Genomic DNA, 25,645 nt, shown 5'->3' with positions numbered 1-25,645 from the left:
CAGACTGTCAAGAATTTTTCTCCAATGCAATATGGCTGGACACACTTCTGAACACCGAGTTATCGTAACTATACTTAGCAAGGAAAACACACTTAGGTTTTAATTAGTGTTCCTAACAGCTGACCAGCTTGCCATTCTTTGTCTTGTAAAGTGCTGTCACACTTCACTCTATTCCATCTTAACTTACATGCTCAGTAAAACACTAAAAAAAACTCTCAAGCTGGGCCTGGTACATGTTGAGGCTTGTTCTCTATCAGGATGGAGGCAGCTCTCTCAGCAGAACAGCATTGAAAAACCATAAAACATTTGAACTTTCTCTCACGCACAAACTTTCATTGACACATCTGCAAGCTAAATGAAGGAAAGTCTGATGAGTTTAATGATCATGGGTTAGAAAATACATTTCATTCTCCATTAGTCAATTAAAATGAGAGTTGGATTACCTCAGTCACTTACAAAATGGGGGTTACTTGTTAAGCATATATTTTTGACTATATTTCTAATATTCACTTCACTAAAATAAACCCTACTAGCTGACAACACTGAATTCACCCTCAACTACTACAATTTCCGTATCGCAGCAAGTTACGCATAGCTGTTCCCAGAAGAGCCATAACTAATGAGATGCCATTTTCACAAGAGGTTTTACACAAATTCAAACTTAAATGTCATCAGAAACCCACATACAATGAAACCTAAGCAGAAGGAGGGTTTTCTTATGGAGACTGCTCTTAATTTGAAGATCTCCTCAACTCACAATTCGAAACACCATTACTGTGAAACCCAGTACCTTTAGTTGCATGTACAGCCAAAATGAAAAGGAGTAGTGCCGCAGGTATTTCATCTTGGCATTACCTGGTATTGAGTATGGCTTTTATCAACAACTACATTCCACAAATTCAAAACACTGTTTTTAATATATCCGGCTGCCCACAAAAACTGATCCAGGAGTTGGTTCAGCTTGAACGAAGTCTGCTAACTGAAGGGAGCAGAGGAACAAAGCTGGACTGGAACTCAAAGAAAAGTAATGTCAAGGTAGTCTGTAAGAGGTTGTTTTTTTCACCATTTCTAGCACACCTCCATTAGCAGTCTTTATTTTCTGTTACTTCTACTAACCCACTTAGTCTAGTATTACTTCAGTCCAATAGGGACTGGAAAATCTAGGTATATGGCTTGCTTATATATTGACTGTTACTGGACACAAGGTGTACAACAGGTGATATTAAAAGCCTACTTGTACAAGGATATGTTGACAATTTCTCCTCTAATTTCAAAAGCATACACTGCTTACCTATTCATTTGTGCTTGAATGGAAAGGTAGAATCACTTAATAAGTTATTCCATATTCAAAGATGTGACACATTACTAAGACCGGTTTTGGAAAAACTTCCCAAGTAATGACTGGCTTATACCCCCATATGAAGATAAGGAATCTGGATAATTTACTGCTTCTTTTTTAAAAGCTGTGGACTTAAGTTGGTAAAGAGAATGGGCACTGGTTCTGCAATTGAGGCACCACAACCTTCCTGTCAAGACATCTCACCTTATTGTACTCACACACTAGTTTACTCTTCTGGGAAGACTTGTACTGTAGAATTCTCCTACTACATGTTTCACAATTGTCTCTATGTTATAAGTTTCTGGCTGTATGCTGTTCATGCAGTTACAGACAGGAGATGAAGAAGAGACATTATAAATGTCAGAAAAATAAGGCAGGATACAGTGTGCTTAAAGAAAAGATATTTTGTTATATATATATATATATATATATATAAAAAAAGGCAGGATACAGTGTGCTTAAAGAAAAGATATATATATTGATATTATGACCTGTGAATTGTTAGAGACGATCAACTTAAACCATACCTTAAGCCCACATTTTGGTCAACTACCTCCTATTAACTGGTGTATTTAATTCCACTAAAGAACAAACAAAAGCTTATGTAGGGTATGCTTGGTGCTCCTCAAACACTTGCTGTGCAAGGCCACTGCCATGACAACCAGTCAGAAGCCATTATCAGCAAGGTACGAGATACCATGGTCTACCTTCTCTGCCAGAAAGTTTTGGCTACAAACTTATTTTTGACAAACTTGTTATTGCAAACTCACTTGTTCATGACCTTGGGACGTTACACCAGGCATAAAAAGGATGCCTGAGAGGGGATCCAGGTCATCATTTCTGTTTGCTAGTTTGAGACTGTCACCCCTGGATAAACACATTCACCCTCCACCATCTTATCTCCAGCACTGTGAGCTACTACTGGAACTGCCTGATTCAGATCAGCGATCTCTTTTCTGTCCATCTCTCTGCCTCTCTTGCACTTTCTCCAATTCTCTCTTCGCTCCTATTCTGTCTTAAAATGTGTTAAGTAATTGCAAGACCTATTTCAGTCTTCTAAATGCCATATCTTGTAAAGCTGTTAATTTCTCAAGTTGATAACTGCAAGACGTTTTGGTTCCTTAAGGTTGCATAGTTCATCTACAGAGCATAAGACTGATTTTAAGTGATGCCATCTTATAAAGTTGTTTCGTTTAGCCATAGAGCTAAGACAGATCTAATTGTTATAGTGCCAGTATTTTGGGGATAACTGCTTATCAATATTTTGTGATAACTGCAGTATATAGATTCTCATTGAAATTGACGACAGTGTGTGGATTGTGTGTATACAGTTTTACCTTAATCAGACCAGGGGTATTTGTGAATCTGGCAACACTTTCCCACCCCTAATGGGCAGGGTTTTACAATTCTTTATAGCCTCTCCTAAAGTGGAGATGAAAAATTAACATGAGGAAGTTTAATGAAACTGCATTCCACAAAGTAAAAAAAAAAATTCATTAGACACCCCCTGTGTTTCTCAACTGAAACCCCCACATAACAGAGTCCTGATGCATCCAAAAATAAGGTCTCATCAACACTGGCTTATGAGTGCAATCTACTGTTACTTTTTCAGGGAGAAACAGTCATGTGAACATATTCTACAACCCCAGAAGTCCGTGCTGGAAATAGACAAGAGGACAAAAACATAGAGATGAGGAGTAGCAGAAACCTGCAAACAGTTCAGTGTACATAAATGAACAGTAGCTATCAGTGTACAGACTGAAGTAGTCACTGACAGAAGAGAAATACAAAGGACAGCTACTGTCAAAAAACCACAATGAAATATAAAACTACAGTTCCACCTTATTCACTGTGGGCATACTTCAGAAGAATAATCCACAAGCAGTTTCCTTAAGCACCATCCTGAAGAAGTGATTATTCTTTATACTAAAAAGTATGATTTCCATCCAGATTCACACCGATGTCTGATAGTCCTTCCTGTATCTTGACTTCTTCCCTACTCACCTTGAATTGGAAGTCACTTGGCAATTCTCCCTAGAAATATCACAGCTAGTATAACTCAGCTAACTTGACCTTACCCCTTCCCCATATACATCCCACATTAGTACTGTACTCATCTCACTTTGCTCTTTTCTCATTTTCATATGCTAACAATTACAGCCATACATGCTGGTTTGCATACAGCAGAGAAAGCATCCAATTAGCTAACACCCCTAAAAAACACTGCATTTCAAGCAACAAACCAATGCAGCTGATTTGCAACACAATAAAAGAAACAAGATGCAGGTCCTAGATGTCAGAAGACAAGCTTCAGTTCTTAACAGGCTTTTTTGGCCAAAAGCCTATTCATCGGTGCAAATCAGTGTTAAGTACTTAGGAAGTGTGTTAGAAACGCAGGAGCGCAAGGCAGAGTAGGAGGGATCCCACAGGTTGCATTGCACTGGGAATCCTGTTGTTAAGCCATTGGCAGTGAGGAACTAGGCAGGAGACAATGCTCTCACCTCTTGGAGAGGTCACTTTCTGAGTGCTGGAGCAACCTTCCTGAGCCCTGGTAAAAGGTTTTCAGGAAAGAAGGGGCAGAGATAGAGGAAGGGAGACCAGGTGATGCTGATTCACTCTCACTGTGAAAGCGATGAATCCCAACAATAGGACTGTGCAGGCAATAAGAGAACACAGTAGACATGTCAGCACAGAATCAGATACAACAGAATATCCAAATTAAAAACACTGGGCAGGTACCTCCTTTTGACTTACTTTGTTTCCTGGAAAATGAAGCATATCAGCTGTGCCACAGCAGCTTTCACACTGACACTGATTTTATTGTTACATTTGATTTATTTCAAGAAACATTTTTATAGCAACACACAGCAGGTAGAAAACCTTATTTTTTCAGTCTTATTATTCTCAAAGGGAAATTCAGTAAGATAGTCTCTGAAACACTCACAATAGCCTTAGAAAATTGCCTCCAATAACATGAATCACACTGTGGGTTCTGTCCTCCCCCATTTCCTGCTTTCAGAAGTAATTTTAGTGGACTGCTAGAACACACTATGAAGCAGATATTATTTAAATGCAATATTTTGGAATGATTCTTGAAGTTTTCATTGAGTATTTTAATCGAAGATGACAGTCCTCCCATACAGTTAAACACTATTTAAAAAAGAGGAAAAACGTACTGGGGAGACATTAAAATCAATTCCGTTTCTCTTACTTAACATTTTGATTAACCCTGAATAGGAAAGGGAGACCGAAAAACCCAACCTAGAGCAATGCTGTTACAAAGCAGTTTGGACTGAAAATCTGCTGACAGTTCAAATTAATCAGCGACTTCTTGAAAGTTATTACAAAGAAGCAAAGTCAGCAAGTCCTTCAGGGTTTCCTGTTTGCATACAACATGGACAATGAAAAAAAAAACACCAAAGTTTATCTCAGTAAAACCAACAAACAAAAACCTTCTCATTAGAGACAAAGCATAACATGGCTATTTAAAGTCTTCTTTCAAGCCTTGCTTGAAAGTGTCTTACACTTCACCTCTTCCATTCTCTTAAAGGGAATAAAATTATTTGCTTTTCTCTACAAGCTGATGTGGCATTCTCACTGAAATTTTAATCTAGATAACAAGTAAGCAATAAGTGATTATTTAATGTCATTTTCATAAAGAGCCTTTGAAAAGCTTAAGTTGCAGCCGTGCACTGCAACAGATGAGCAGTCAGGAGAGAGTGCTTTTCCAGCATAGAAAATTCAGCCTGAATTGTAGAATGGCTTTGGTTGGAAGAGGTCATTACCACCTAGTTCCAACCCCCTGCTACATGCAGGGCTGCCACCCACCAGATCGGACTGCCCAGCGCCGAATCCAGCCTGGCCTTGAACACCTCCAGAGATGGGACAGTCACAGCTTCTTGTAAAGAGTCTATATTAGAATGGTTTTAGAGTTTGCCTGCTGACTTACTGATGAAGGTAAGCACAATGGAGGCAGAGAAGGTTGAGCAAATCTGAGTTGGTCCACAGTGAACTATGGGGACCTCTCCTGACCAAGCGAAAGAACTCTGCCTGGCTCCTGAAGCAGAAGGATCCCACATGACATTAGCTGGAGAGTTTCCAAACAGGAAGGGGAAAGAAGTTACAGAGGGAAACTCCTGCAGAAGGCAAACAGCAAAACTGCATGCCTCACAGTTCAGAGGAGGCATTTAATCCTTAAGTCCTTTAGTGGGATTCTTCAGTAGTTTTAATTCTGGACATATTTTCCAGGAGTTTGGCTAATACAGCAACCGGCTGTCAAAGCTGCCAGCACTTATCCCAGCATAAATCCTCAAGCTACAGCCTCTGCAGTTAGAAGTGCTGAGGATCTCTTCTCTGTAAGGCTTGCCTGTGGCACAGCCAAAGGGCTCAAGCTCAGAACTGGCAATAAGCAAAAACACAGACTGGCAGCCAGCTATCTATCCATCCACTGGCTTGTTGCTTCTCCTGAGTCACTAATTTAGGGATCAGCCAGCTGCTGCACCAGGCTATTCAGAGGCAAAGAAGACAAGCTGAAAGTAAAGCAATAAACCCAGAGCAGCACAGAAGCAGCTCACATCAGAAGCTGGTGTGCTGACACTGCAGATGGGACTTACCTTGTTGGCTCAATGGTGCTCTGCCGCAGCAGCGGGGAGCGGGCGCTCAGGGACCGGCCGTTCTGGAAGGTTATCCGCCGCCGAGAGCTGGAGGGAGGGTGGCTGAAGGTGTGAGCGCGTCTCCTGAACTGGGGGGAGTCTGAGTCCTCCTCGGGAAATGGCTGCCAGGCTGAGGACACTGGGGATGCCGGAGGAGTGGTCGGTGGAGAGTCGCCTGGAGAAGCGTCCTGGAAGGAAGTGCTGGAGGAGTGAGGCCTGCAGGAGCTTGCCTAGCCCCACCAGCCACGTGCAGCATTGGGGCACCGGAGCCTCTCCACCCTCTTGGTCACGGCCTATTGTATGCTAATTATCACCCAAAACAGACATCCTTTGGTAAGTAACGCTGAGGCTTCAACGTCCTTCTTGGCGGGGAAAAGAAAAAAAAACCAACAACAAAACAACCAACCAAAAATGGAAAGAGAAAGGAGGAATAACAATTCATATACTATGCAAAATCATACTGTTTATTCTAGACCTCTTCTTAGAGGATCAGCATCCCAGCTACTGGACTTGGAGCTCTTTCAGGAGAAAACAGGGACTGAAAAGACCGGGGAAATGGCTGTGAGCTATAGTTTCCTTGACATATCATGAGCATGTTTCCTGTACCGTCACAACGATATCCTGGAAGAGAGCCTGTTATTACACAGCCAGTTTGTGAGTAACTGTGGCAGGAAAACCATAACAGAATCTCCATCTCCTGGGAAAAACTGCAACCAATCCCCGCATGAGGTCAGAGGAAGAAGATTGAAAACAGGAAATAAAATGAAAGTGAACAGCGTTTCTCCCCAAGGCCCCTATAGAACATCCCCAACAGATGTTTTTTGGTCAGCATTTTAACCTCCCTAAAGCAACTGTTACTTACAGAAAGGAGTCCTCACCTTCAGAGCATTTCCTTACATTGAGCTACTTACAATTAGTTCAGCAAAGCTGACCAAAAATTCCACGCTTTTTGTAAAAGCAAAGGAAACATCAGAAAATAGCCCAAACACCACCAGTCTGCCAATCAAACAACAGATTAAAGCCAAAGCTCCAAAACAACATATATGCCAGCTTTCCTACAACCTCCACCCCACAGTGGAAACTCTTATTTGAGTTTAGTAAATTGATTTGGTTTGTGCTACTTTGTTCAAACTGAAGAAAAGAGGCATGCTCATGCTTCATTATCACCCATGCATGAAAGTGTGCCCATTTGAACTAAGCTCCTTACTCACTTTGTCAGAAGCAAGGCTGTTACAGCGCTCAAAGCTGTCCATGCTTCCCAAGCGGCCTCGCATTCTGTTGGCTCCCTGCAAGAAAAAAAAAAAAAAAAAGTGAATAATTTAGTCTAGGCTTTTTGCTTTTCCCAAAGATTAAGCAAAAATGGCAGCAGCTGCACAGGTGAGTACAGGACAGCCCTGGCATGTGATGTGTTTGATAGAAGACATCAGATAATGGGGCAAGTACTGGATTTTGCCAGCAGTTCTTTTCTTCCCTGAAGAGTTTTAACCAGATAGCTCTTGTCTGAAGCACTAAATATTCATTCATGTGAGATGGAACATCTGAGCTGGCTTGAACACCAGGTTGAGAAAACCTGCAGTCTTTTATACTGCACCCTGTATGGCAGCTATCAGATGCACTTGCTATGACCTCAGAGAACTTATTCCACATCTAGAGATCTCAGACAAATTAAGTCTACCTGGGAAAAAGGAGAGAATGTCCCACAACTGAGTAAGTGCTCTTTGGCAGCAACTCCAACCAAACAAGGTTGGATATGAGCAAACCTTTTCAATGGCAGTGAGGTTAGCACTGAGGCAAAGTTGACAGAAATTGGCATTAACAGATTTTGGCTGAACCTGTTCAGAGTCATCTGGTTTCACAGAAAGACATTACAAATCAGCAGTGCTTTCTACTTCCTTCTGCCTGTCTTCAAGACCCACAAAATACAGGCAACATTTACAGTTGGACATTACTGACTGTGGAAATAAGTTGTTTTCACCACCTTAATGGGAAAAAGAAGTCTGAGCTTTAAGAAAAGCATAGACAGACACAGGACACAGTAGCTCTTCTTGATGTTTCTGCAACTTAGTGGGGAAGTTTTGTCAACATTAGCAATGTTTATTTAGCCAGCTTTTCCCTGGTATGGTTTATTTTCATTTTCAAGACTTACAGTGCCTCTTAAGTACATTATCCTATTGAAGCTCACTACCAATGAATGCTCTGTCCAAAGGGGATGTCTTCACTGACCCTCATAACATAGGAGCAAAGAATAACATGGAAGCTTCTTACTTGATTTAAAAACATGCTTCTGGCACTCTAAGAAAGGCTTTTTGATTCAGAAGAAACAACAACAAAGGTTAGCACAGCATGGGCTAGTAGAAATGTGTTCAGAAGGTCAAGAAGAGGTTATATTTATTTTTTCCGAGATAACATGTTAGGAAACCACAGCCTGTTTTCAGTTCAAACTTGACAAAAACAAGATAATTCCAGCAAAACAAACAAGTGAAAAAGTGGAATTCCTATGGGAGAAAGAGATGCCAGAGCACAATACCCAGCATGTTTCTCTGCGGTGAGTGGTGAACAGCTACTCATTCAAGTAACTTAAAATGTCACTTGATGATATTTATCCTAGCTATAAAGCTATTCCCTTCAGAAGTCTGCTTAGGTATCTGGCAACCATATAATTATTTCTAATTTGCTAAGATAGAGGCTGCTTAAGTCTCACCTCTTATTTACTGACTTACATATATATACACATACACACATATACATGTATACACACACACAAATATATTTAAATATGCAATAAGATGCTGAATGTCAGTTTTATAAGAACTGACTTTCTTTCCTACTCTTTTTGTTAATAATTACACTTTAAAATAAAGATGGTAAGTCATATACAATTAGGATTCCATAACATTAATACCATATTACTGGAAGCTGGCTTAAGGGAAAACAACCAACCAAAACAAAAATCCACTACACTAATGGGTATTTGGTACCTAAATACCTTTTGGAATTAACTGTGATCAATTAGACTTGTTATAATAGTCTGATGAAGAGTAAGAACTATAAAACAGCCATTATACAACATATGTACACATGTATCAGACACAGAATGCACACACATACTGTACAGAAACAATCATATAGACTCATCAAATGTCTCCAGTTGGAAGGGACTCACAAGGATCATTGAGTCCAACCCCTGGTTTCACACAGGACAACCCAAAAATCAGACCATATGTCTGAGAGCACTGTCCAAACACTCCTTGAACTCTGGCAGCTTGGGGCCATGACCACTGCCCTAGGGGCCTGTTCTAGTGCCTCACCACCCATTGATTACTTGATTTAACCAAATTAATAGTGGCTGATCTGCACTGTAAATCATTTTTCTAGTTCTTGCACTGTGTGACCTTTAAATAGATGTGCAATGATGAACCCCTCCATGCACCACGATTCACTGCAACACAATGCTGCTCCTGACCTCTAGCAGTTACAAGCAAAAGATGAGACAACAATTCTCCTAACAGCAAGTCTTCTTCACAAATAAGCAAACTTAAAATGGCCCAACATGGATTTAGATGTCCACTGCTGTTAAACTAAATTACAGACTGAAAATGGATCCTTGAGCTATAGAGTACAGCATGGTACAGTGGCCCTGGTGAGAAAGGAACATAATGTATCAGAAACAGCAATTGATGAGTTCTAAGATATTTCAACTTCTAAGATATTTCAACTCAGCAGTGCATTTCTCATAGAAGATTTCTCCTTCACATAATACAAATACTGTGTCCGCATGTGGCCAAGCTGCTTTTCTGGGTTATTCCCAATGATGTACACCATTTCCACAACCACTGCAGAGTTCATATCCCACTGTCAGAGTCAGATCACATTCCAGTCACACATCCTTCAGACATGAGAAAGAAATCAGACTCAACACAGGCATGACTGTAGCTGTCATCAACTGATAGTATTTCATACTGATGAAATTATCCAGATCTTATGAACATCATCACTCTTTTGCTCTTTCTATATTCAGACCAAATTCCAAACATGTAAAATTTGCTATAAAACATAATCCAGATTTGACCAGGTGAGTATTAATCCTACAGTCAATCCAAGGTCAAATTCACTCTTCACCTAAGTAGAAGCCATACTAAAGCTTCACCATTGCAAATAACATTTTTATTACTTAATACAGAATATCTGTGATATCACAGGTTTGCATGTTACTTTATGGCATGCTCATAAAGCTGCAGGACAACTGCAATTTAGGCCTTAGTGGCATAGTATTAAAACACTTTTTAAACTATTAGTAGATGGAGCTCATCTTCACTGCTTGAATTATATTTGGACCTCATCGTTTGTATCACAGCTCACTGCCCCTTCTGTCTAGTGACACACAAGACACATTCACATTGTTCTGTTACTTCTCTATACATTCCTCCTCTGCATGTAGACAAGGGGCAAAACCTGCAATTCAGACATTTTCTTTAAAAAGCTAATTAAAGCAAGAGATTTCTAGTAATTATCCACATTGTGCCTGATTAGCAACACTGATATGAGGAGCAATAATTTTTTCCCCCCACTTTTTTTTTTTTCCTTTTCTTAAACAAATTGATTTTATTTTTCCTATAAAAAGAACCCCTTAGCTACTACTTTCCAAAGATGGTTAATGACCAACATGAGCTTTAGTTATGAGAAACAAGGTATTAACTCTCAGTTTAAAGAACTCTAGTTTATTTAGGTGCATTTAATCACTTAAAAACAACAACAAACAAACAAACCAATGTACCCCTTTGTAGGATAAAACCATTCAGCCCTTTCTTTCTGTTTCCGTGGCCTTACCATAAGCTTTCTAGCCTAGTTTAGACACCGTCAGCACAGCCAGAACCTTCAGATTTCAAAACGGTGATCTAACTTCATCACGTAAATTGAGGCCATAAAACGAACAAACAAACATCCGATAGGACTTTATTGTCAAGGATATCTGGGAGAACTGCTGACAACATTTTGTTAATCTTACCCTTGAGAAGATATTTTCCAGAGAGCTAGTCAAGGATTTCTTGGCCTTGTTTTTCAGAACGTCAAGTTTAAACCTGCCGCCACTGGTGGTGTTTTCTGGAATCACACTGTTAGACGCAGTCTGTTAATATAAGCAAGGACACAATTCAGCTTTGGCAATTGTTTTCACAACTGCAGACCTCCAAAGACTAGAACTAAACCAAGTTACATAATAGGCAATATATCCCTATTCTTCATTTTAAATATAAATTTAAAAACAAGTTAAAGAGCATTATATCCCTAAAGACTATTCTGTAAAAGCATATACATTGAGATCCATTTCCTTTGCCAGATAAAACAGTAGCTCAGACTGACATCAATGCCCTCTTCTTTCTTATTTTGTTCTCCCTAGAAATGACTTTTTGAGACTGGGGATCAGGAAGGACAAGAAGGACAGAAGTGGTATCCTTGCACTGGTAAGAAACAAACCTACAAATAATTGCTTGTCTTCCTCCCTCTCTTCCTAGGCATGTCACAGTAAATTAAATCAAATTACTTCTTTTTCCATCATCTTCTCTCAATTACAATACTCAGTTTCAGCTATCCTTGATGAACTTTAGCAGCAACCTTTCTGGTATTCAAGGTTACATTTGAATATGAAGGGGAGGAGGGAGAGAAACTGCATGAAGTCAAGCTTTACCGATGGAGCTTCACCAATGTGAACGTGCGTTTTCTGCTTAGCTTCACAGAGTTGGCGGAGATGTAGGATCACAAGTTCATTTTCTTCCTGGTCATTCTCAGGCTTCATTTTCTGTTAGTAACAGAACAAAGAAAAGAAAAGAAAAGAAAAGAATTGGTCTTTCAAGTCATTATTTACTTATTTTCACTTCCATGAGTATACATTCTTTGAATGTAATACACTGACAATCCAGATGCCAAAGTGCACAATTAATGAGTCACATTACACCATCATTTGTCTGCCTTTCTACTCACAAGTAAAATAGACCAAAAAATTCCATATGGAGAATGTTGCAGGAGGAAAGAGGGACCTTAACACTACATTTTTTTCAAAGGTTGTCTGCTTTTGTCTAAGCTTATAAATGGGAAAAAAAGAACCCATATAAATCAAACAGGCATTCCCTTCTTGAGGCTGCTAGAAAGCAGAGTAGACTTTGAAAGCATGAATTACTATATAGGTCATTCACTCGAGTACATTTGCTTGCACCAGAATTTTGCCTCAGAATTTAGGTCAAAAGAGAACTTCTGAAAATGCCAACCAGTTGCCTGGTAGCCACATATCTCACCCACTTTCAATTCATTCTCACATCACTTTCGAGTAGAGAAAAATGTTTACAGATGAATAATTAATTTTAGACATAAAATATCCTCTGGGTGAGAACAGAAGAAGTTTAAGCAGACATGGGAACCAGAACTTCTCTGATAGCAGTGTATCATCATTTAACCTCATCATGAGGTGAAGTTAAAGCATACTATTTCAGAATGATGGTTGATGGAACAACAGTAAATTCTAATCTAATTCTACCAGTGACATAACAAAACAAAACAAAAATAACACATAATCAAAAGAAAAACACATCCAGTCCATTTTGGCATGGGCTTTTTCAAATCTGAGACAACGGCTTCTAGCTTATTACCTGAACACGTTCAAAAATGTCTGCTTGCTCATTATCAGTTAGTGATGACAGATGCCTCTGAATTACGAGCTTGGCTCTTGGTGGGTATAGTCCTGACATGAGAAAAGAGTATTAAAGATTCAGGATTCCCAAACAACCTTTTGAAACAGTTTTGATAAAAACAAACAAACAAACAAAAACATCACAATGGTACGAAACACATATAAACTTGTATTTAGTTCATAAAAGTTCAATGTGTGATATTTGTATATCCGCAGCATACTTGATAGGACATGCTTTAGGTCTTTCTGAACCACAAGGTTTTATCTCATTTTGATAGCAGTAAAAACACAACTAACAGCCGCTAAGCGGCTGGTTCCTCTTAGTACAAGGTTGTGATCCTCCACTGACATCTGCCTTCCTGGTATCAAGATCACTGAGATGGAAGCCTGATATCTGTACAGGAGGGGAGGAAGAGAGGAACAGACCATGGATAAGATCTGAAAGATACTCAATGCACAAGATACTAAGAAGCTACCAGAGGCTTTTCATTGAAAAGTTTAGATGAATTTCTGAACAAGGAAATGAAAGGGTAGAGGCCATACAGAGAACATCACCTTTAAAAACAAGAGCAACATAAAAGCTATAAGAAATTAAGAAAAATTTCTGATCTTCAGAAAGGCCCACATTTGCTCAGACCTTATTCTAGGAACCTACAAAAATCCATGGGGAAAAGAACTGCCCTAGATCAGATAAAAATACATTCTCTTCCACCCAAGACAGACTATCATCCTAACAGAACTGCAGTCAGAGCAGATAAAAAATTTCAAAAGTCATGAAGTCCTGGGTTTGATTACGGTAGAATTCTAGATTTGAAAAGAATAAGAAAGCAAAACAGACACTCGAGTCTTTAAGTCACTAAGCAGAAGTCTAAAAAAATTCTACCACAGTATTTAATTTGTTGCCATAGGAAAGATTTAACCCAGTCTTGCAAGTATACACATTGAAGATAATTATGTTGCCTCAGATGGAAGCCTCTATAGTTTTCTATTCAGGGAAGACTTTCCCAGGTAAATCTGCACTTCTGAATATCTACTGCTGAATCCAGAAAATAAAATGTCAACAGAATGTCAGTCCTCTAAGATCTCATACTTCACTTTTCAACCACCAGAGGGAGATAACTAGCAATTATCATCACCAGACCAGGAGATAAAAGACTATTATAACATACTCTTTTTTTTGGCTAAGACACTTTGCAAAGAGATGTATCAGAGTGACAACAAAAATAGGATGCTGCTATCCATATTTTTAATTCAATCTTGCAAGATATTTTGCACGGGTTTTGTAATACCTCACTTCCACAGAAACCAGAAAGAGTTGTGCATTCATATTTGAAGTCAAGTAGTTGTCTTGACTTATTTTAATAGATGTTAATTTCCTATCATTTATTTCCTATGATAGAAAGGAAAACAGATTTTGAAGTATCTAAGAGAACAAACACAAAAATTAAAATGAAAAAAATATGACTAAAAATGCCTCCCACAAGAATAAACACATGAGAAATTAAGATCCTTTCTTGATCACTAGTGTCTCTATGATTCATTTTGAAAGAGCGTATCTTCAGGAAAGGGAGAACTGTTGGCTTTTTTTGTCTCTCTTGACATAAGATAAGCATGACAATAAAGGCGTGAGTATGTACGTATAACACAATCTATATTATACTCAGTTGCTCATTACTGCAGATATCTCCATTCAGCTGCATAGAGTGGAAAGCAACGGAAAGACCTGCTTACTGGGATACTTTTCTCTCCCTTCTCACATCAGTTAAACTGAAAGTGCAATGTTGACACAAATTTTACGTGTACAGTATGGTATTTCTAGAATAATTAGGCAAAAAAAATGTAATACAAATTCGGCTGTTACCTTCAATTCTTTCACAAAGTTTGTGCAATGAATGCATAGGACAGGCCTCACACAGCTTAACCTGTGTCTTGGCACTTTGAAGAGCTGCAGCAGTGCTAAAGGCTTGCTTCAAGGTAAGCATTACCTCATCAACCTAAAGGGGAAAGAGCGAAAAGACAACATGTAAACAACAGTGCATGCCATATACATCAAATAAGATTCACAGCTTATATCAGAGCTAAACCTGTCTGCTGTCTTCTAGAGTTCAAGGTTGTATGCCCTGCTTTTTGTCCATTCTTCAAAGACAAAAAGCAATGAGTTTGCTACCTGGACTTCAACACTGGTGTTTTCTGAAACCTCCAACCACCTTGCTGACACAGAGGATTTAGTGATGGTAAATGGACACGTAAGGGTGGAAGACAGAAGTCTGTATTTAGAATGGCCTCCACATCTAGCTTGCGTTGTGTCTAGGACGTATCTGTATGCACGGGCACCTAAATACTTCCAGAGATTCACCTGCCAGTGCATTTAAAAAGAGCTTCGGAAACATATCCCTCTCAAAATACCAATATATGGTTGTTAAGAGCAAGCCAACAAAGATACCTCAAAAGAAAAATAAACAAAACAATGTTAAGCATACAGATTCTGACCACACCAAAATCATGAGAACTGTAACTAGGTTTAGAGCCAACGAACAAAAGCCTACTAACACAGCCTGCCTGACAGCACCTATCTGGAAAACACCAGGCTTTTACAGCCCTACACTCCCACAGTCAAACCTCTGTTGATGATCAAGGTGTCGCATTTGAAGGTAGATCAGTAACAAATGCTTTGTACTGCAATGTGGACATTCACATGCAAAACAGTACCTGACCACATAGAAGGATTCACAGATATTTTGTTTCTTCAGAGACCACAGTTTAAGTGCCTCTGAAGCAAATTATGAATGATCAGATTTATCAATAAGTCAGGTGCAGCATTTCATGTCAGTACAAAGATTACACTGAACTAGTAAGACTCACATCAAGCAGTTACCTCTGTCAGTTAAATCACTGGCACCAGGTACCTCAGCCGAAGCATACATACTTTATGAAACTTTTATTGGATTTTTTAGTTGCACACATATCACGTGTGAACTCAGGTTTTCTGAATCTTTGATCAGATGCTGTTATTTTCCTCTCCTGAGGAACAAAACAGATTACGGCAAAAACGAAGAAGCCTCCGGTGGCACAGTGGTTAAGGACGCCACTTTGCAACACCAGAGGCCCGGGTTCAAATCCCCCCTGTGTCGCAAGTGGTAGAAGTGCCGCTCTGCTACACAGGAGGCTCAAATCCTGGGGGTTGGACTCGATGATCTCTAAGGTCCCTTCCAACTCGCTCAGGACTGTGATACTGTGATACTGTGATGTGCAGGATCAGGCAGGTTGTAGGAATCCTATCTTGAAAAATCTGTTTGGGTTCTATCAGCAGCTTTGTTACTGATTAAATACAAGTAATTGCATGATTAATAGGGAACCAAGCACCTCAGCAATAAGAAATGAGAGTTACAATCAAATACAGAGTCCAAACATGCTTGCAGCTTGAATATATGAACCCATCCACCTGGACTTTTTCTATTTGTTATTGACATCCTCATCAGCAGAGCACTAGCATAAGTCTATAGAAGAACAGAACACGTGTGTTTCCTATATCTTCATTTCAAATTCACAACTGAGGTTCAGAGGTGTGAGACATGACCATTGAGACTCAGCTTATAGAGCAGAACAAATTCCCAGGGTGTTGGAAATGCTTTAGACACAATCCAATGGAAATGATGGGATCATTTATAAATACTCACCAGAGACTCACTTGCACACTGGAACACATAGCAAACATACTGGCTTAATGCAGGTTCAACAGATTCCCGGCAAATGAAGCCAAAGTGATCAACATGTTTTATACCCTAAAAAAGAGTTTTGTATTAAAAATAGAGAGCTTAAAGTAGTTTAAAAACCAGCATCATTGGGCTATTTTACAAACATGTTTCATTTCTGAAGTGAAACCAAAACTAGTCACCAGACTCCAACACTTCTCAACACAAAAATTTGAGAAACTATAAATACATGCTTCTAATAATCTATTATACAACCTCCGTAGTTAATTTTTAAATGCTTTTTGTTTGGTTGTTTTTTATTTGCACTAAGAAATTACTTGAAGCTGTAGTTCCACAGCAATAGATCTGGACCTGAATGTCTTCCACGAGGAAAACAGATAATCAGGGCAGACGACAAAGCAATTTGAAGCTGTAGACAGCAGCAGGTCAAGGGGAAACTGTTTTAAGTTGGGGTCGGGGGAGGCGGGAGGCGGGAAGATTTAGGTTGAATATCAGGGGGAAGTTCTTTACAGAAAAAATGGTTAAGTGCTGGAACAGAGAGGTTTTGGATGCCCTTTCCCTGGAGGTGTTCAAGGCCAGGTTGAATGGGGTCCTGGGCAGCCTGGTCTAGTATTAAATGTGGAGGTTGGTGGCCCTTCCTGCAGCAGGAGGGTTGGAGATTTGTGATCCTTGAGGTCCCTTCCAACCCAGGCCATTCTGTGATTTTGTGTGATTCTGTGTTTGAAACAGTCCTTGTAGGGAAGGCTGCATGCACTGAGCCCACACTAGAACATGGGACTGAAGTAACATCAAAGTAGCAACAGATCCTCTCTTTCCTGTAAATAAAGTCTGAAAAACACCAAAAGGAGCAGGGAATAAGCAAAGGCATTTAGAACTCCAACTGGATTCTTAAATAAATTCTGTTTTTAGACTGAGTTACATATGAGAAGTTTCATGAATTCCTACACATTACTACTGATGTTTTATTTCAAGATACTATTCTAACTGCTGGAGAGGGAACACTGCCTTGCTAAAAACAGCATGGAGGAGATCAAAGACAGCTGCTTCCCAAGAAGCACGATATTCCCAGTCTCAATTCAAGGAACATGACTCACTATTGTTAAAGCTCTTGCCAATGTTTTTATCATCTAAGTATGGTAATAGCAGATTCTCTCCAGAAGAAAGCCTAATCCCACAAGTTCAAATACATCAGGAAACAGAACTTGGTTGCTTGGATCCATCTCCAAAGAAAACACCTATATCATAGAAGAGGGGAGGAGGCCAAACAACTTGTCTGTGTCTACAGAGGACACTCCAGACAAAACTAGTAACACACTACGTGACACACTGAACATGTTGTCGCTACTCCCAGCAGATTTTAAAACTACAAACAAAATTCCAGAGGATAGATTTGTGCCACCTAAGGGAAATTTAAGTGCAGAGACATTCTAAGAGGTTACAGCTTCCATCATTTTAGCACAGTCCACACCAATTCTGACTTAACTGAATCCTTTTTCACGTAACATGCAAAGTCTTCAAAAGAACAGTAATAAAAACCAAACAAACAAACAGACGGATACACACATTTTAATCAATATTACTGTGAAAGATTGCCCTTGTTTTGCAAGGGAATTGTGTTTGCTTAAGGTGGATCAGAGAGATGCCAGTTCCCTCATTGCTGACCATGCCTGGACAAGCCTACTGCTGTCAGATTTGTCAAGTCTCCGCAGGAGAACATGCGTAGGGGAGAAGGACGTGACACTTGCACCACCAAAGCGTAAACAGTACGGTATGTTCCTCCACCACTTTTCTTCAAGAGCGGTCTGACTCAGAATGCCAAATCACACAAATCTTTCTCGTTTTTCTCAGTTCCCCAAGGTCAGCAAGGCTGAAACAAGGAAACTTCTTCAGCTGCCTGATGGTGCACGTACAGGGGTCTGCTGTCCATTATATCTGCTGCTTTGACAATTACATAAAGCATGGATAATAAACTAAACATAGCTAATCAACCACATTCACAGAATAAAAACACCTTTACTAGACCAGACTAAGAGAATCCAGAATGCAAGCTGAAAAGAACATATTTTTCATAGTTTTCAAAGCTCAGGAGAACAAACATTAATAAGCTGCAGTTTCACAACACACAGTAAATCACTTCCCTACAAATCCACAACAGAGAAGCCCTGTGACTAGCAGGGTTCTTGAAAGAAATACTGATGAGCTTTATGTAAGCAAACCCTTACTTGGGCAAATTACATATTTCATTTCTACTGAACATAGGGGTAAAAAAAAACCAAAACTGACTTCTCTAAAGCATTTTTATGCATTAAATAAGAAACCCATAGCATTATCAGTGTGTGAGTTATTCAGGCATGCAAAATGACCAAAACAAAACAAAACAAAAAAAAAACAAAACTGCTCCAAATGACAGTAACGTCTCCCACTTCCAAAGCACAATGTGCAGCATCACCTGACATTATTGACCACATACAATTAGTTTACTGAAGGAAAAGCAAAGTGTCAAAGGTCTGCAGTGGTCTTGCTGTTCTCCATCATAGAACCATTAAGGTTGGAAAAGACCGCTAAGACCATCTAGTCCAACCATCAACCCATCACACTGCCATCCCCAGTAACCATGCCCCTCAGTGTGAAATATGATGCTATGAAGTCAGCAGAACAAAGGTTGTCTACATCTATGACAGTTTTGTTTGCCCATTTTAAGTATGTACACACAACACCAGAATCCAGTAGGTAATAACCGTCACTTTTATTCAGCTCAGTACACCACTCAGTTCAGGGGGCAGATGGAAGGAAGAGTCAAACCATCTAGCAATTTTGCTTTCTGTAATGCTGCTTTAAGAATCTTTTTTATCTATAGTTCGTATACAGTTATTGATAAATAACTGCTTGATTATATTGTTCCACAACATATTTGCATATGCCTTTTTCCACTAGTAGCTGTAGACAGACTTCACCTAAGGGCCTGGACCTACAGCTGGGCTTTTTAAGGCCCCTTTGATTCTCAAGAAGTGAACAGTTCTTAATTCATATTAACACTAGTAGTACAGCCATATAAGAGCAGATTTCTAATTAGCATTAAAATGAGGGGTGAAATGCAGGTTTAGAGTATACCAGGAAGCATACTCCAAACTAGAATAATAACGCTTAAGGTGGCCTGAAATAACTCATGTGCATGGGCAATGGGAGAAGGTAATTTTAAAAAGACCTCAAAACACAAAGCGTCACAAGTAACAGCTGTTGAACAATAGCAAGATAGGACAACAAATCCCTCAGCCTTGACTTTTCATAAGGCACAGTTACAAGCTGGAGAAAGCTAGCTTTACCTATTACCATATTCTCTAGAAGAAATGATGCAGGTAAACTGTTTTAATGGAAGGCTGATCTGATGTGCTTCTCCCTTCACTCCAGAGGCTTCCAGGAGATCAGCTACTCAGAAGCAGCACTCTCAGAACATCCTGAATGGATGTTAAGCTGCTTCCAAAATTAAATCCAATGCTCTTCCAAAGAAGAACTGTTTCTACTTGGTTTTCTGACCAGCGATGAAAGCTATCACTACTGCAGCTCATGCTGATAATTTTGTGCTCATTTCTGTATTTAAGCTCTTTGGGAATAACACTTAGTGTTGCTTTTATTTTTTGCAGTATCTCCTCGTACTGCTACCAGATGAGCGTAATCCCTGATCTGAATAACAGCTCTCACTATTGTAAAGTCAAATCACTACTTCGTCTGCTGCAACTTCTTATGAAGCAATCATAATTTAATATTCAACTATTTCAGCTGTACTCCCCAAAGAAGTCAATGACATCTTCCTCTCAAACTTTGTGCGGAGTTAATATACACATTTGTCACTATCTCTCAAAATCTTCCCTATTTTTAAATAGGGGATCAAATGGGATAAAGCAGCAATCTACTATTTATCATAATTTAGACAGATAGGATAAACTGTTTAAAAGTGGCCTTTGAGACCGAACAGAGAACAGCACTGAATGCTGGAAAAAAAAACACCTTATTTTTTCAATTTTTTGTACACTAGTATGGCAACCAAGCTAAGAACAAATCTATTCATTTTTATAGAATGGCCTGGGTTGAAAAGGACCACAATGATCATGTAGTTTCAATCCCCTGGTATATGCAGGGTCACCGAACACCAGACCAGGCTGCCCAGAGCCACATCCAGCCTGGTCTGGGTACATCAGCCCTCCAGGGATGGGGCATCCGCAACCTCCTTGGGCAACCTGTTCCAGCGCATCACCACCCTCTGTGTGAAAAACTTCTTCCTAATATCTAACCTAAACCTCCCATCTCAGTTTAAAACCATTCCCCCTTTTCTTCTGGTAACCTATACATTGTTTCCCATTAATGCTTACCTGAGAACATGAAGAGATATCTTTAAAATTCTTTTCAAGCACGACTGATTTGGTGTCTGGACTGATGAGGTTAACTTCAAATCTTCCAACCTTGAGGAAAAAAAAAAAAAAAAAAAAAAGAACAAGAAAGTCTAGTTTATGACTGCCTTGGAGGCACAGTGCTAATGGCAACAAAAATGTCAAAATCTACCTCTTTCCATTTCACACAGAGTACCTTCAGCATACTGGTTTACTCAGTAGGAGTAAGGGTGCCATAATTAAGCCAACACTGAGTAATAGTGTTCAGCAAGAACAATACATACCATTCAATAGGAAAAAGATTTGGAAAGAAGACAGCTGTGGGGGGTGAACCTTTTCATTTTGAGTTATTTTGGTCAAAAGATCACATATTTGGCACATTATTAAAATCATTGATACAATATAGCTAAATGATAAGATCCAGTAAAGAAAACAGCAGAACTACACAATCATTGGATGGTTTGACTTAAAAAGGAAAACGAAAGCAAAAAAACAAAAGCTAAAACCTCAAAACCACCGGCACCACAAAAGTTCCACAGATCAACCAAGAAACTGTGCTAATCTTAAGGTGACTCTTTTAGCTTATACACCAATTATGAATGAAAAAGTAGAGGTTCTGCAGCAAGTTATCCTTCAGTTTTCCCAAACCACTTCTCAAGTGTATAGAACTTTCTCCACAGAGACTGGGGAGTTCTGCAGCTAAATCCTTTTTATTACTAGTGATAGTCATGGCCCAAAGGGCAATGCATTCTCACTTCAGTTAGCACTTCCCCAAGAAAATAAAAGGCAAGAATGATCTTAAATGCAAATAGAAAGACAAAAACTCAAGCATATAGCTCCTTATTATTTTAGGGTTCAAAACTCATTTACTTGTATTTTATGGGTTGCCTCCTTTAAATGTTTTCTCAATATAAGCTCTGAAGATATCAATGTGCTTCAGGCAAGAGAAGTAAGAACTGTAAGGCTGGAAACAAGAAGGCCTGAGTGCAAGCAGAGATACTACTTATCTGGGAAAGACATGTTTAACATCAGCACAATTTATCATTAAGGAGCTGGCTCAAACGTAAGGCTGCAAATACAGAAGCTTCTTTTAAATTGAACAACTAAAAAAAGGATATATTCATAACAAAATTGTCATGGATTATCTTTCTGAATAAAATACTTTTTTTCATCTGAGCCCCAGATCTCATCAGCATTTCACCAGATCTCAATCTCAACTCTTAGGACACACCTGAAACAACATCGTCCTGTTCTTCTCAGAATCTGAGGGCTGAACATGACTGGGTGCACTTGCATGTCTTCTACGTGGCTGTATTTTCAGGTTTGCATCATGAACCCTTCTTTGCATAACTGCAGTGACACTGCTGCATCGGGAACGAAATTCCTGCTGCTCATCGAAGCCAGAGTCCTCCAAAATTCGTTCTGGAAAGAAGCTACGGGTGCTGGCCAGGTTGGTCAAGTTGTTCTGGCTGCCAATTGTAAACATCACAGCATGCCCTGTGGTGGTATTTGGACTTTCCAATTCCTCAAATGGACTATCCAATGGAGAAGTTGGTGCATTTCCTTCATTCAGAGGTAAGTCCAAACTTGACTCGTTATTCCGCTGTTCATTGAGTAGTTTCAGGCGCTGACGCTCATGAAGGCTGAATTTCTCAATGCAATCATCAATTAATGATGAGGGAGCTTTCTTGTGAGCCACTGTAACCTTTCCACAGTACAAGACCTCAAATTTTTGAGAGTTATAGAAGGCATCTTCACTATCCTTACTTGGTTTGGTATCTTCTTTCAGTGCTGCTTTGGAGACTTGTCTTATGCTGCTGATGACGTCAGGAACCTAAGGGACAGTTTAAAAAGTCTCTTTAGAAAGCACAAATATGAGCACAGATGGAGAAAAAACAATTGTTACTGTAAATATTCCCACCAGTTATTCAGTAGAATACCACTACTTCTTGGCTGTCAAAATAAAAGCAAACTCTAAATTTAATATTCTGCGCAGACTATTTCTGAAGTGACAGCAAAGCAAAACATTTCTGATATTTTTCACAGGAACTGTTGCAGAATATAAGGTTTTAAACTACCAAATCAATGAGCTTAATATCTACTGACCGATATCTGCATCTACTTTTTTTTTTTTTTTTTTCCCCCATTTACTGATAGTGCCTTCTCTTTTCTGCAGCCCTATGACAAAACATTAAGGTTTCATTTTCCTACTTTCTCAGTCATCACAGAACACCTACATCTCTCTATTTTCCTCCACTGTTTTTGCCTACAGGTTCCTACTATACTCCTATAAGGTCAAACTGCACATCACTGGAGTCAATATTAGCCCTGTATCACTTGGTCTTTTAAGGCCACGTGGTCTACCTCCATTATCCCAATCACCCAGAGAATGTGTGCTGCCTTCAGTATCAACACACTACGTATGCAAGATTCCCTCCCCCCCACCCCTTTTTTTTCCTTCTCTGAAAAACAAACAAACAAGCATCATGCAAGTCTACCAACAGTTGATCAGAGTGGTTTTACTTCTTTTAACACTATCCGTCTCTGAATAAACCCAGCCTCTTTGTCACCAGCTCTCATCTTTTCCAGTAGGATAACAAATAGCATCATGGCACATTCATTTGGAAGGATGCAAGCTACAATGAGATGCAGGGAAGCTATCCATGCTACTTTCCTTGCAAAAGATATCAGTTCTCTGTGCTCACCTATCCAATGCAATCAATCAGTAGTGAATGTTGTATTTCATATAGCGTCTCACCACTTGTATAACACTTTTTTTTTTTCCAACCGAATATAAGAAAATTAAAAAGAGAAAAAGTAATTCTGAAACCACAACTTAGAAAATAAACTTTACTTCCTACAGTGTTGCTTTATCCCAGTCACGATACCATCTAAAACATGCTAATAAGGCAGTGAACTTGTATGCCAACACTTTTGCAACTCATGGTGGAAAATTACTTGGTCTCAACCACCATCTCCCATTACACACCCCTCCTCCACTGGCATTCAATGTGAGTCTGCTTCCACTTCATTTGTTGCAAAATTAATCCACTTACTCCATGATCTACTGACCTTTGGCTTTTGTCCCTATAGACATCATCATCATCTTGATTTTCAACAAGGCCAAAAGTTAGTCTTGACACAGTGCAGCCTGTAGACTGTATTTAATCTTTATTTGTTTCCACTGGCAGGCTGCTTTACCATTGCTCATTCTGCACTTCCCCCCTAGTCTTTGACACCTCAGCCGGAGGCAGACATCTCTTAAAGTATCCATGCTGATTCATCAAGCAACCATTTTTCTCACTGACCAGTTTTCTTCTTACTCTTTCTATGACGTGTCCAAAATCTTTTAGTGTTTTAGCAAAGTTCACAAGCTAGCTCTCTTGTAATTGAATTTCCCTTTTGAAAATCCAGACCATGTTGCAGGTCAATTTACTTATATTTACACTCCAAGTATAGTTGATAATCATACTCAAAACATAGATATTCAACATGCAATCAACTGTATTAAGCAATGCCAGCTCTTTATCCAGCTGCACATATTTATTTATTTATTGTTAAAACATGCTGCAACTTCCACTCCAAGAACTGGGCTTTATCACTTGTTCCTAACTTCCATAATAGAAACCAAATAAGAAATTCTTAAGTCTTTCAAAAAAAGCCTAAGAGCCTCCTAACGCAACCTTCTGCCAACAAATGTCTGAACTGTGCGCATCATTTCAGTATCACTGTAAGGCCTATGGCTTTCAGATACTTTCTCATTGTATTTGATTTATCAGCTTTGATTCTAATTACTTTGTATTACAGTGTGTTATCTTGCATTCCAATACTATATTTAATAAATTAGTTTGTTTCTCCTCAGATCGTTGCCACTGCTTTTGATTATTTTGGGGTCTGTCATTTCCCTTTTCCAGAGGTGCAGATTTTGCGAAATCCCTCTGGCCCAATGGTCATGGAACTGGGCCAAACCAGCCTGTAAACCACTGACATTTTTGGTGGAGAAGGCAGGCAATGGTTTGCATCTATGCTTTTCTGAAATGTAAGACACAGGAAAAGTTATAAAAATACTAATTGTGGCAACCACACCAACATGGTTTTTTACACATTTATTTAGCATAGATCATTGTGGGTTGTTTTCTTTCAATTATACTTCGCTCTTCTTTATATTAAGCCCTAGTCACCACTGAAGTTACACCATCCATGTTGTGTAACTTTCTTTGGATTTGAATATTAGCTTATTAGTTGTTAATGTTGAAATTGCAGGGCAAAGTTAGACAAAATGGTAAGCAGAATGGAGATTAACAATAGTGAATTAATAGGACAAATCTGCTTGAATATTTTTAGAAATCAGTTTAATAGCATTAAGAAGACAAGCTAGGGAAACATACAAAACTTATTAAAGTGTTTCAAAGTTCTAGTATTTTCCTACAGTAGCCTCAATAAACTAAGCAGCTAATGGGATGCTTATTCTTTAAACCCATATGTACACTTTGAATCTTCCTGGACCTAAACCACTGGCGGTCAGTTACGGTAAAGCAAAAAAGTTAAGCAATTTATATATATATATATTTATATATATATATATTTCCATTCACCTATACAGAAAGGAAATAAATGCCTAGAGTAAACAAGCCACTAATCTAGTGTGTTCAGAATTTTTTTCTTGAAAATTGAAGGAGATTACTTCAAGCAAGGAGACTGGTAGAGGAAGATAGGCAGTGTATTTGCAGAGGCATACTTTCAGCCCTAACAAATGCAATGGAGAGTGTGCTGGAATTCTGCATGGAGAATTAATTCTCTCAGGTCTCATCACTCAATACTGCTAAGCAGAAAAGCAGAAGATGACTATGTTCCAAAGGGAGTCACAGAGGGCTTCT

At 39.2% G+C, this 25,645-nt stretch overlaps 1 protein-coding gene across 3 annotated transcripts in view; it reads right to left on the bottom strand.

Annotated features, from left to right (window-relative positions):
* Nucleotides 1-25,645, bottom strand: part of TBC1D4 (TBC1 domain family member 4) — a 101,604-nt gene that overhangs the window by 21,057 nt on the left and 54,902 nt on the right. For 2 of the 3 annotated variants that reach the window (XM_015851631.2, XM_015851632.2), the window contains exons 2-11: nt 22,000-22,602; nt 20,751-20,840; nt 16,348-16,452; nt 14,532-14,664; nt 12,630-12,721; nt 11,675-11,785; nt 10,997-11,116; nt 7,203-7,277; nt 5,953-6,179; nt 3,841-3,990 (exon numbers count right to left, since the gene is read on the bottom strand). In XM_015851631.2, coding sequence (XP_015707117.1) covers nt 3,841-3,990; nt 5,953-6,179; nt 7,203-7,277; nt 10,997-11,116; nt 11,675-11,785; nt 12,630-12,721; nt 14,532-14,664; nt 16,348-16,452; nt 20,751-20,840; nt 22,000-22,602 — 1,706 coding nt within the window. The remainder of the gene's footprint in view (nt 1-3,840; nt 3,991-5,952; nt 6,180-7,202; nt 7,278-10,996; nt 11,117-11,674; nt 11,786-12,629; nt 12,722-14,531; nt 14,665-16,347; nt 16,453-20,750; nt 20,841-21,999; nt 22,603-25,645) is intronic. The other variant, XM_015851634.2, reaches the window with a different exon arrangement.

This window comes from Coturnix japonica, chromosome 1, assembly GCF_001577835.2.
Source record: "Coturnix japonica isolate 7356 chromosome 1, Coturnix japonica 2.1, whole genome shotgun sequence".
Taxonomy (NCBI): Eukaryota; Metazoa; Chordata; class Aves; order Galliformes; family Phasianidae; genus Coturnix; species Coturnix japonica.
The sequence above is the reverse complement of the archived record's forward strand: the minus strand, read 5'-3'. Positions and strand labels throughout refer to the sequence as shown.